At 32.0% G+C, this 12,089-nt stretch overlaps 1 protein-coding gene across 6 annotated transcripts in view; it reads left to right on the top strand.

The window, feature by feature from the left end:
• Positions 1–12,089, top strand: part of TMEM161B (transmembrane protein 161B) — a 66,469-nt gene that overhangs the window by 38,420 nt on the left and 15,960 nt on the right. For 5 of the 6 annotated variants that reach the window (XM_079144408.1, XM_079144407.1, XM_079144409.1 and 2 more), the window contains one exon: positions 1,575–1,731. In XM_079144408.1, coding sequence (XP_079000534.1) covers positions 1,575–1,731 — 157 coding nt within the window. Of the gene's footprint in view, positions 1–1,574; positions 1,732–12,089 lie in introns of those variants that run through there. The other variant, XM_079144412.1, reaches the window with a different exon arrangement.

Here is a 12,089-nt window from a genome sequence, read left to right on the forward strand (position 1 = left end):
ATACTGCATATGTATATTTAGGTAAAAGTAGGGGGTTTTCTGCTGAACTTTTGATTCCAATATTAAAAGGCACATATGTAATTGCATTATTGAATACAAAAAGAATATAATTGTAATGCTTGAGTTAAATATATAACCAAGAACATATGTAACTGGTACTTTGGTTGAATGTGTTATTAATATCCCAGTAAATATTTTGAAAGTCCATCTCAGTTTGTACTAGCTATTATTAAGAACCTTAAAGAATATTAGAACTCTTGCATGTTACCTGGCTGTTTGCTATGAGTATGTTCCATGGAAGAAGCCTGTGTGCTTGTGAGCAAGCATGGAGAATTGGAAAACGTTTTGAACAATGGGCATTTGTTTATCTTTTCATTTATTTCACTGTCCTCCTGTCAGAAAGTTATTCAAAAGGCTGAATGTTGATAATTTTTTTTTTTTTTTTTTTTTTAATTCCTGGGAGAAAGGATTGAGGGAGGAATCCTAACAACCATTTAGGGTAAATCTTGAAGGCTTATGATCAGTCACAACAGAAAACCTAAAGCAGTTAAAATAACTTGAAGCAAATTAAGAGTGTTAAAATAACAAGTAACAAATTTGCTGATTTGTAAAAAGGACTTGGGATTTTTAAAATTTATTGTCATCACTTAGAAATGATATGTTTTGGTTAGTTTGTTTGATACTTTGTTAAGAACTCTTACTTTGAGTGGTATTTTATTTTAAAAATATTTTTTATATAAGGACATTTTATCTTCATGTATAATTATATTACATTTTGCAACCAAAAACTTTGTTCCAAAGTAAAGTTGATCGTTTTATTATGTGCCAGTAACAACACATTAATTGATGTTTAAGTATGTGATTTATTTCCACATTTTTAGGAGGATTTTTAAGAAATAATGTTGGTATTTTAAAGTATATTCTGGTAAAAGTAAACCAGAATAAAATAAACAAATAAACAAACTTATAAAAAGTTTAAATCAAGTCAAATGCAAAAGCAATAGAACTATATTTACTTTCATAGAATGTTAATTTTAACATAAACTTTGAAGAATGAAATTGTTGAAAGGATATGGTTTTATATAAAATCAACAAAATTTCAGTTTGTTTTAATATGCAATAGCAACAAAATTAGTTCTCCATTAGTGCCATTAATAATCATAAAGTTTAACTCTCACAAAAGTGAACATATATGTAAGTCTTTTGTATACTATACCCAGTTTTATTAAAGTTATCACCTACATCCTCAAAAAGAAAATTTTTTGATTTATGATACCTGTAAAAAATCATAGCTATAATGGGTTAAGAAAATGCCAACACATTTGTAATCAAATTTTAATGACAATAGAGGTAATTCTGGTAATCATTTCAGGTTTATTCTAATTTAATTTCTGAGCTAATAGATTTTAATTTTAGACACTAACATTTTGAATCTGTTTCCACCATTTTTAGATTCCTACATTTGCAAAACTTATATTGGAAATCAGTAAATAGACATACTTTAAGTTAATTATGATAAATTCTCATAAGCTGTGAAATTTTAAATGAAATTTTTTTTAACCTTTATTTTTCAGCATTGCATTACTTTCCAGAATACCAGTGGTTGGTGGATTTCACAGTGGCTGCTACAGTTGTATATCTAGTAACTGAAGTCTACTACAGTTTTATGAAGCCTACACAGGAAATGAATATCAGCTTAGTATGGTGCCTGCTGGTTTTGTCTTTTGCAATGTATCCTTCAAAACATCATTAATATTAATTTATAAACTTATTTTTCTTCTGCAGTTAATATCATTAGACCCTGTGTCTGATTTGAAAAACACAATTGCAGATTAGAGAACTTTCCTTTGTTGAATTCTTTATATCATTGAAAAAAATTTCAGAGTAATAGAGGTAAATAGATATAGAAAGTTAAATATGAGGGAAGATGCCAGTTCACCGACTCCTTGCTTATCTAATGTTACAGAAGCAATTTTTTTTTTTTTTTTTTTTTTTGCAGGATTTCTTTCCAGATGTTTAACTATTATGTGGTATTGGTACTATTATAATTTTAGTTATTAGCTTATCTTTCTCCTTTCTTCCATTCTTCCCCGGCATTTTATTAAATTTGTTATCAGTTTTCTCTATGTTATTTTATAGCTAATCGTTCGTTGTACTATTACCTTCTTCGAATACTTCTTTGAAAATTTTTTTTTTGTTTTGGTACTGGAGATTGAACCCAGGTGTGCTTTATCATTGAGCTACATACATTTCGTCCCCAATCCTTTTCTATTCTTTATTTTGAGATAGGGTTTTGCTAATTTGCTGAGGCTAACCTTGAACTGGTAATCCTCCTGCCTTAGCCTCCCAAGTCACAAGCATGGACCACTGAGCCTGGCTTATTTTTCTTGTATGGGAACTAAACCTTCCCAAAATTAATTGTACACCAGTAGTTCAGATATATTGTTTCCATTTTGTTTTTCCATGGAATATCCTTCTTTAGCCCACAGTTCTCTACTTATAGCTCAACTGGGACTTCTCTTCCATGTATTCACAAGAATTCCTGTAACCTTTTCTGAATCCCATAATTGCTTCTTCCTTAGTTTACTTTCATTTTGGCAGAAGTCATTCTTCTACTCTTTAGAAAAAGTGGTAAGTTGTTTTTGAAGTATTATTTGCCTGAAATTATTTTTCTTATACTTGACTGATAGTTTGTCTCGGTAGAAAATGCAAAGAAAGATATAATTTTTCCACAGGTATTTTTGAAGTCTTGAGAAATTGGGTGTTTTGCTCTTCACGTATATCTTCTCTTTCCCCTTATGTACACTCTCCTGAACTTTTTCTCTTCATGCTTTTGGTATTTTGAAGTTTTATTTTATCATGAATTATATTGTTATAGATTTTCCCTTTAGATCTAGAAACATATTTTTGACAATTGATATTTTTGTGCCTTATCGAATGTTTGTTTTCATCCTTGTGCTAGGAATTTGACTATTTGGAAACTCAGGTTCTTGAGTTCTAGAAAATTGTCTTGCATTATTGGTGATTTTCTCTTTATTTATTTCTTTTGTCTTGTTGGAATGCTTATTGTTTAGATATTACCCCTCCAAGACTGGATTCTAAGGCTGTCACATCTTTCCCATGGATATATGTGAGTGTGTGTGTTTGTGTGTATACAAGTGAGTATGTGTGTGTGTCTGTATATTATATTTCTGTATTTTTTTTTCTGGGAGATTTTCATAACTTTAATTCTTCTATTGAGTTTATCGTTTTGAATTTCTGACATAATTTTAATTTTTAAGAACTCTTTAATTTCTCCACCTCTTTTATAAAACCCTTCTCATTTTATGATTGTATTTTGTCTTTAAGATATTAATAGATTTTTATTAAAGCTTTCCTGCCAAAATCTTTCTACTCTAAATTGCTTTTGTTTGTTTAATTTGGTCATTGTCTTTCTTGTTAAAAGCTCTTCTCAGAGAACTTTGATTGACCTATGCTTACCTGTCTATATTTAACTGTGAGACAAAAAGTAGAATGGAAACTGAGTACATGGTGAAACGAGTTGTTCTACCTTTCCAAAGCATTAATCTCCCCAGAGTTGTTTCAGATGGAGGTGGATTAAACTGGTTACTTTTTAAAGTAATTTTTTTTCAGTAGCACTTTTTCCACCTTAGTACTGAGGATTGAATACCCAGAGCCCGGTACATGCTAGTCAAAGCACTCCACCACTGAGCCCAGAGGTACTTATTACTTTTAATACCTTCTATTGCCCCTACCGCACACATTCAGCAACTGGTTCTTTCACCCTGGTACAGAGAATTATGAGCATCAGATCAATTTCTTCACCTTTCTGGGAGTTCTAAAATCAGATCAGAAACTTCCCTTGGCTTTTTGACTCAGCTTCCTCATCCTATTTAAGTTATTTACCACTGTCTGCTTTCTAGTGTCCACATTTTACTGTTTTTTCTCTTTTCATTCACTGTATTTAAGTACTTAAAAACAAATTCCTTGTCATTTTGGTGGGGTTTAGAAATAGGCCAAAAGTAAATGTTGTCTTTGATCTGCTATTTTTATCTATGTGATTTTTTTTTTTTAAGATTTATTTTTAGTTGTAGATGGACACAGTACCTTTATTTGTTTATTTTTATGTTGTGCTGAGGATTGAACCCAGTGCCTTACACATGCTAGGTGAGCTCTCTGCCACAGAACCACAACCCTAGCCCCTCTATGTGATTTTTATTGTTTCGAAGATCCTATTTTCTGTCTTCTTTTGGGAATTCTTGTTAGTGAGTTACTCAGTTTATTTGAATGGTTCTTTAATTTTTTTTTTATCTCTTTATTTTATGTTTTCTCAACTATTTCTTTCTAATTTTGTAATTCAACCCTTCTGTTGATCTATTTATTTATTCTTTTTTTTTTTTTTAAGCTGCTGAGAATCAGGCCCAGAACCTTACACATCCTAGGCAAGTGCTCTCTTACCGAGCTACATCCCCAGCCTTTTTATTTTATTTCAAGACAAGTTGCTAAATTTCCCAGGCCAGCCTCAAACTTGGAATTTTCCTCCTTCAGCCTCCCCAGAAACTGGAATTACTATTATATGCCTTTTTTACCTGGCTATTATATTATTTACTGTGAACTTTTAAAGAAAATTTTTAAGTCTTTAATTAATTTATTTTTGGTGGGGGCTAATGCATATTAAACTCAAGCCCTCATACATGCCAACCCTAAGCCTTTTTAGGTTTTTTTGAATGACTGCATTTCCTATCATTTTTATCTTGTGGATCTATAATATCTTTTAACTTAACAATATTAATCTTTTAAGGCCTGATTTATACCTTGCATTTTTTTCTTGTTTTTTCCTCCCTTTTTGTGTGATCATGGAGATTGTTCTCAAATATCTTGTGATCTTTGAATATCTGTTACTATTCAAGAAGGCACTAAAAAATTGAGTTTTGTGCAAGTGACTGAAGCTTATTTATTGATGAACCTTTTTGTGATGATTAAGGAAAACCTTGTGGGAGACTTCTAACTAACAGTATTTGCAGGTTGCTGGACTGTTATTTTCTCCAGAAAGGAATTGTCTATTCTCCCATCTGTGAGATAAAATTATGGCTAATATTATGGGAATTGATAAACTTCTCAACATTCAATGTGTATGGTCATTAACTTATTAGTTCTTCATTGTCGGCCTTTTACACAGTAATCCCAAGCCAGTCTTCTCTGGTTTACTGTCTTCAGAAAGTAATCCTTACACATTCTGCCAGTTGGTGAAGAGCAACCATGTAATTTATGTGATTAGGCAAGACAGAAGATCTAGAAAGTCTTAATTAATACAAATACAGACTTTCAAACAGTCTTCCTGTTTTTATCCACTCCACATTTGGAAGTACCTGGTGTCTCTTAATTCCTGGTTTTTCTAGGGCTTCTGGTTAATGAATTTGCTTTCTTTCTTAATGGTTTCCTCTCTTTGTATACCCAGTATAAAAGAGAAAGCTGAAACCTAAATTAGTTATTGCTTGTCCATCCACTTCCTCTCTTCTAAAATTGTATTGACATCTCTTTTTCCTATGTCCCTTATTTTTAATTCTTGAGGATATTTACATTCCTATGTGGTTTCTTCAGTCAGATTTTGGGAGTGAGCAGAGGAAATACATGTCATGTCTTTTATATTCAACCAGAGACTGCTAAAGCCATATAAGCAGATACTATTTTAAATATGTGATATGATTTGACATTTTAATATCATTGTGTTTGTTCTTAACTCTTTTGGATTGATTTAGGTATAATTTAGAGTAGAAGGACCAGAGCAGAGCCTTGAGAGGCAACATCTTCACAGGTGTGTGTGTGTGTGTGTGTGTGTGTGTGTATAGTGTACTAGGTAGAAATATGATCATGTGTTTCATTTGAGTAACATCCTCAGATATGCAGTTTTGCAGATTATATTCAATTGCTTAGAACATTACTGTTTAATTCTGTAACATTAAAAATGTGATAATGCTACTCTATCAGAATACTCATTTTTCATATCAAGTCATATAAAACCCACTAAAATATTTCAATTTGATAATTAGCATAGCTGACTATATGTAATGTTACTTTTTTCATACTTTAGTGAGTTCTTATGTTCTTCAAAATGTTGTTTATTATGAAATATTCTTGATTGTCTTCATTGTTTATACATATCTGGAAATGTATATTCTTTATATACAATTTAAATTTAATGTGATATAGCCCTTAATACATACCTAACAGAAAATTTTAAAATGTACCTGTAAATAACTATTCATAATTTTTCTGTGAATAAATTTCAACTTCCATTTCATTCAGTAATGCCTAATAATGCGAGAGCAAAGGTCCTACACAGTCTTTAGCACTGAACTAACTCTGCTTGGTTTTAAGTACTGCACTCATGAAAAGTGCTGAGCACTAGCATCCCTGCTGGAATCTCATAGCTTAGTGCATCCCCATCTCAGAAGGAAAGGAAAGTGCTGAAGAGCTTAGAATTCAAGCTATTTTCTTTCAACTTTGACTCTCCACAGAATGGGTAGGGAAGAAGAAGGAATTAGAATTGTGTGTATGTGTGGGTATGAATTTTTCATCTATAACTTTAACATGTGAAAAAACAACCTACTGCCTTTTACAGCATAGAAAAGACCAAAATTCAGTACCAGCTATCCAGAATATGACCAAAGAGAGGTCTATTTATAATCTTTTATCGTAGTCATCACATATCTGGTTTTCACCGTATGAACTGAGTCCAGGAGAAATGACCCTCGTAAGTGGCTTCTCTTCATTTTTTTATTGCATGCTTCTACTTATTAGTCTAGCACATGCTGCCATTGATTACATAGGATAGTAGCTCTACTGAATTCCAGAGTCCACATATCTCAATTAATTCAGGAATTCTCTACAGTTGTTGATGATAAAATATCCTTTGTTAAGGTGGTCCCCAAGTCAGCCACATAAAACTTATCAATTCATTTAAAAGTTAGAAAGAAAATAGCTTTATTTCCCCTGTCATTTTGTTTTATTCCCTTCTTCAGTTATATTTGACATACTTACATAGGATAGCAGTGATCATTTCTGTAGACTCATGAAGGTTTGAAAAGCATGAGAATGACTTTTTTAATGTGTGACTCTAAACCCTGATTCCTGATACCTAGAACTGCACCATCCACCATCTCTTACCATCTACTCTACTTTCTGCTTCAACTGAGTTATACATTCATCTCAGCTGTCACATTTCCACTCTCCTAAATTCAAACTAAGGTCTCGGTTCTCCTCTTCATTCTCATTTATAATTCTAAGAATCTTTTTTCGACCAAGTCTGTGTGTTTCGATCCCATTTATGCCTAGTTGCAAGGTATGAGGAAGATATAGAGTGAAGAAAGTCTTGCAGTGAAAATGGAACTGTTCTCATAATGTCTTTTCTGTCCAATGGCCCATGAGATGTTAGAGTCAATGGAAAAATATCTTCTGATTTTTTAAGTATGAAGCATGTTTTCATTTATGAAGAAATGAAAGTAAAAAGGTAAAAATGTTATTTTGATGGCAAAAAGCCAAAGATCCTGTGGTGGGCATAAAACTTTTAAAAATAAAAGTGCTCTAAAATGTATTAAAAAAAATTTTTTTAAGAAACTTTCTTAGGAATGACCTGTAGCACAGAGTCAATTATATGGGTTTGAGAAGAATGATAAAGCTTCTTGGTAGTCCTGTTATATTTGGTTAAAGAACTGGATCATTAGTCAGTTTCCACAGTGCTTGCATTTTACAATGTGGCTGGTTTAAGGTACAAAACCTTATTATGTTTGTTTTTATGGCTGTGTTTTAAATTTTTGATTTACCTTGGATGGCAGACATACAAATTTTACATAAAGATAAAAACTGAATAATTTAAATTAAAGTAAGTTCTGATGTTTTCTGATAATATTCAGTTTTAGAATATAATTTTGCAAATCAAGTAAGTTAAATGCTACCTTGTTTGCTGTTGAATATAGACAACTGTAGCAAGCTATCACAACTTAGTCCCCATTTCCAATTCCATAAAAGGTTCTAAATTACTATATTGTTACTATCTAAAAATGTTCTACTTTAAATTAATGAGGGAAATGAAACTAAACCCTGAAGTAAACTGAATAAGATGTAAGAAAGGACAAAGTTATTAAATCTGTGCTAAGATAATTATTTTTTCTTGAAAAGTTGTATATAGCATGTCATGTCAAATATGTTTCTTTTATAAACTTTTGGAGATCTTTTGTGATACTAATGTTTCTAGATTATACAGCCTGCAGATTAAAAAGAGAGAAGTTAAGTGACCTTATTTCTATTTTTTTTAATTTATAATTGAGGGGTTTTTTTCTCTCAAAGTGATAATTTTCCTTCTGAAACAGTTTTTTCTATTGTTTGTTCTATCTACTTATACATGACAACAGAATGCATTTTGAGTCATTGTACACAAATGGAGTACAGCCTTTCATTTCTCTGGTTGTACTCCATGTAGAGTCACATTCATGCAATCATACATGTACATAGGGTAATGATGTCAGTCTCATTCCACTATGTTTCCTACCTCCTACCCTCTCCCCCCGCTCATTTCCCTCTGCACAATTCAGAGTTCCTCCATTCTTCCCTAACTGGCCCCTCCCCTTATGTATCAGTGTCCACTTATCAGAGAGAACATTTGGCCTTTGGTTTTTTAGGATTGGCTTATCTCGCTTAGCATAATATTCTCCAACTCCATCCATTTACCTGCAAATACCACAATTTCATTCTTCTTTAAAACTGAGTAATATTCCATTGTGTATATATACCATAGTTTCTTTATCTATTCAACTATTGAAGGGCATCTTGGTTGGTTCTACATCTAGCTATTGTGAATTGAGTTGCTATAAACATTGATGTGGCTGTGTCACTGTAGGATGCTGATTTTAAGTCCTTTGGGTGTAGGCCAAGGAGTGAGATAGCTGAGTCAAATAATGGTTCCATTCCAAGTTTTCTGACGAATCTCTATACTGCTTTCCAGAGTGGCTGCACCAATTTGCAATCCCACCAGCAATGAATGAGTGACCATTTTCTACACACCCTCACTAACACCTATTGTTGCTTGTATTCTTGAGAATTGCCATTCTAATTGGAGTGAGATGAAATCTTATAGTAGTTTTGATATGCATTTCTCTAATTGCTAGAGATGTTGACCATTTTTTCATATATTTCTTGATCAATTGTGTGTCGTCTTCTATGAAGTGTCTGCTCAGTTCCTTAGCCCATTTATTGATTGGGTTATTTGTATTTTTGGTGTTAAGTTTTTTGAGTTCTTTATAAATTCTGAAAATTAGTACTCTGTGTGAAGTGTGTGTGGTAAAGATTTTCTCCCACTCTATAGACTCTCTCTTCACATTATTGATTGTTTCCTTTGCTGAGAAAATCTTTTTAGTTTGAATCCATCCCATTTATTGATCCTTGATTTTATTTCTTGCACTTTGGGAGTCTTGTTAAGGGAGTCTGGTCCTAAGCTGACATGATGAAGATTTGGGTCTACTTTTTCTTCTATTTGGTGCAGGGTCTCTGACCTAATTCCTAGGTTCTTGATCCATTCTGAGTTGAGTTTTGTGCAGGGTAAGAGATAGGGGTTTAATTTCATTTTGCTGCAAATGCATTTCCACTTTCCCAGCACCATTTGTTGAAGAGGCTCTCTTTTCTTCATTGTGTTTTTGGCATCTTTGTCTAGTATGAAGTAACTATTTCTGTGGGTTTGTCTCTGTGTCTTCTATCCTGTACCTTTGGTCTACCTGCCTGGTTTGGTGCCAGTACCATGCCGCTTTTGTTACTATTGCTCTGTAGTATAGTTGAAGGTCTGGTATTGTGATACCTCCTGCTTCACTCTTTCTACTCAGGATTGCTTTTGGAGTGCTGGGTCTCTTATTCTTCCATTGCTTTCTCTATTTCTATGAGATACATCATTGGAATTGCATTAAATCTGTATAGCGCTTTTGATAGTATGGCCATTTTGACAATATTAATTCTGCCTCTCCAGGAGCATGGAAGGTCTTTCCATCTTCTAAGGTCTTCTTCAATTTCTTTCTTTAGTGTTCTGTAATTTTCATTGTAGAGGTCTTTCACCTCTTTTGTTAGATTGATTCCCAAGTATTTTATTTTTGAGGCTATTGTGAATGGGGTAGTTTTCCTTATTTCTCTTTCAGAGGATTCATCATTTATGAATAGAAATGCATTAGATTTATGAATGTTGATTTTATATCCTGCTACTCTACTGAATTCACTTATGAGTTCTGTAAGTTTTCTGGTGGAATTTTTTGGATCTTCTAAATATAGAATCATGTCATCAACAAATAGTGATAGTTTGACTTCTTCTTTTCCTGTTTATATCTCTTTAATTTCTTAGGTATGTCTAATTGCTCTGGCTAGAGTTTCCAGGACGTTGTTGAGTAGAAGTGTTGAAAGAGGGCATCCCTGTCTTGTTCCAGTTTTTAGAGGGAAGGCTTTCAATTTTTTCCATTTGGAATGAAGTTGGCCTTCAACTTAGCATAGATAGCCTTTACAAAGTGTTATGTTCCTAGTATCCCCATTTTTTCTAGTGTTTTGAACATGAAGCGGTGTTGTATTTTATCAAGTGCTTTCTCTGCATCTATTGAAATTATCATATGATTCTGGTCTTTAAGTCTGTTGATGTGATGAATTACATTCCTTGATTTCTGGGTGTTGAACCAGCCTTACATCCCTGGAATAAACCCTACTTGATCATGCTGCACTGTTTTTTTTTTTTTTTTTTTTTTTTTTTTTTTTAAATATGTTTTTTAATGCAATTTGCCAGAATTTTGAAGCAATTAAATTTTAAGAATATCTTTATTTTGTTTTGGTTTAATCCAAAAACTTAATTAATAGGTTTTTTTAAGAAATATATTTGGTTTTGTTTTTTAAATAAAACTTTATGCTTTCAAATATCTCTGGCTATTTTTCTCTCTATAATCTGGTTAGGTTGAGGTTAGCTATTATGGGATGAAATTTTAAACATGCATGATAATTTTTTTCTTATACCTAAAAGAATCGAGAGTTTTTTTTCTTTCTAATTGGTAATCAAACCTACCTAAGAAAATACGAAAAAATTATTTTAGTTAAAGTATCCAAGCTTTATCTGTATATTTTTAACATTGGAATATAGAATCAGAATACTTTTTAAAGACTTTTACTTGATCAGTCATGAGTACCTATCAAGTACTTATTATTTGGTTTCATTGTCCACCTATATCTATACATCTATAATATATTTCTGGTACCATTTCTAGGTTGTTTTGCAGTGTACAATACAAAGTGTTACATATATTGAGTATTCTGGTTACCTTTTCTGGAGAAAAGTAAATGTGGTAGACTTAACCATTTAATAGGAAAAAAATTTGTACTGATAATATTCATAAAAGTAAAAATATAATCTCCCTTCTTTCTCAGAGTTGAAAAATTTTCAACTTGCATGAAAGTTTCTTAGTTAATTAAAAACATCAGTTATGAAAAGATACTCAAAAACTTGTGAAAAATATTAGAGAGTACCCATCATATTTGTATATTGGCAACAAAATATTTCTTATTAAAATTTGGTCCTCTATTTCTTTCCTTGTCAAAAAGCATTGATAAATATTTTTGAATGATTTGGATATCGTTTGGTATAGAAGGTATATTTGATTAATGAGAACTGAGCATTTAAATCAATGTGAATATAAATGAAGTTGAATCATAATAGTACCTTGATAAATGTTATTTAAGTTGTTATTCTAGTTCTGAGGAAAAAAAAAATTTATTTTTTGTGCCTTTGTTTTATTTATTTATTTTTATGTGGTGCTGAGAATTGAACCCAGTGCTTCACACATGCCAGGCAAGTGCTCTACCATGAACTACAACCCCAGCCCCAAAATTGCCATTTTAGGACTAAAAATTAAATCTGTTCACCATTATTAAAACTTTTCAGCTCAAAGGTTATCATATTTAAAGTACTTTCTCCTAAGTAAATTTTTTCACCCGTCCTTGATTTTTTTTTCTGTATGAATTTTTATATTGACATATATAAAATGTGAACTATTTCCAGCTGCCAAAAAGTATGTTAA

This window comes from Sciurus vulgaris (assembly GCF_902686455.1).
Source record: "Sciurus vulgaris genome assembly, chromosome: 6".
Classification (NCBI taxonomy): Eukaryota; Metazoa; Chordata; class Mammalia; order Rodentia; family Sciuridae; genus Sciurus; species Sciurus vulgaris.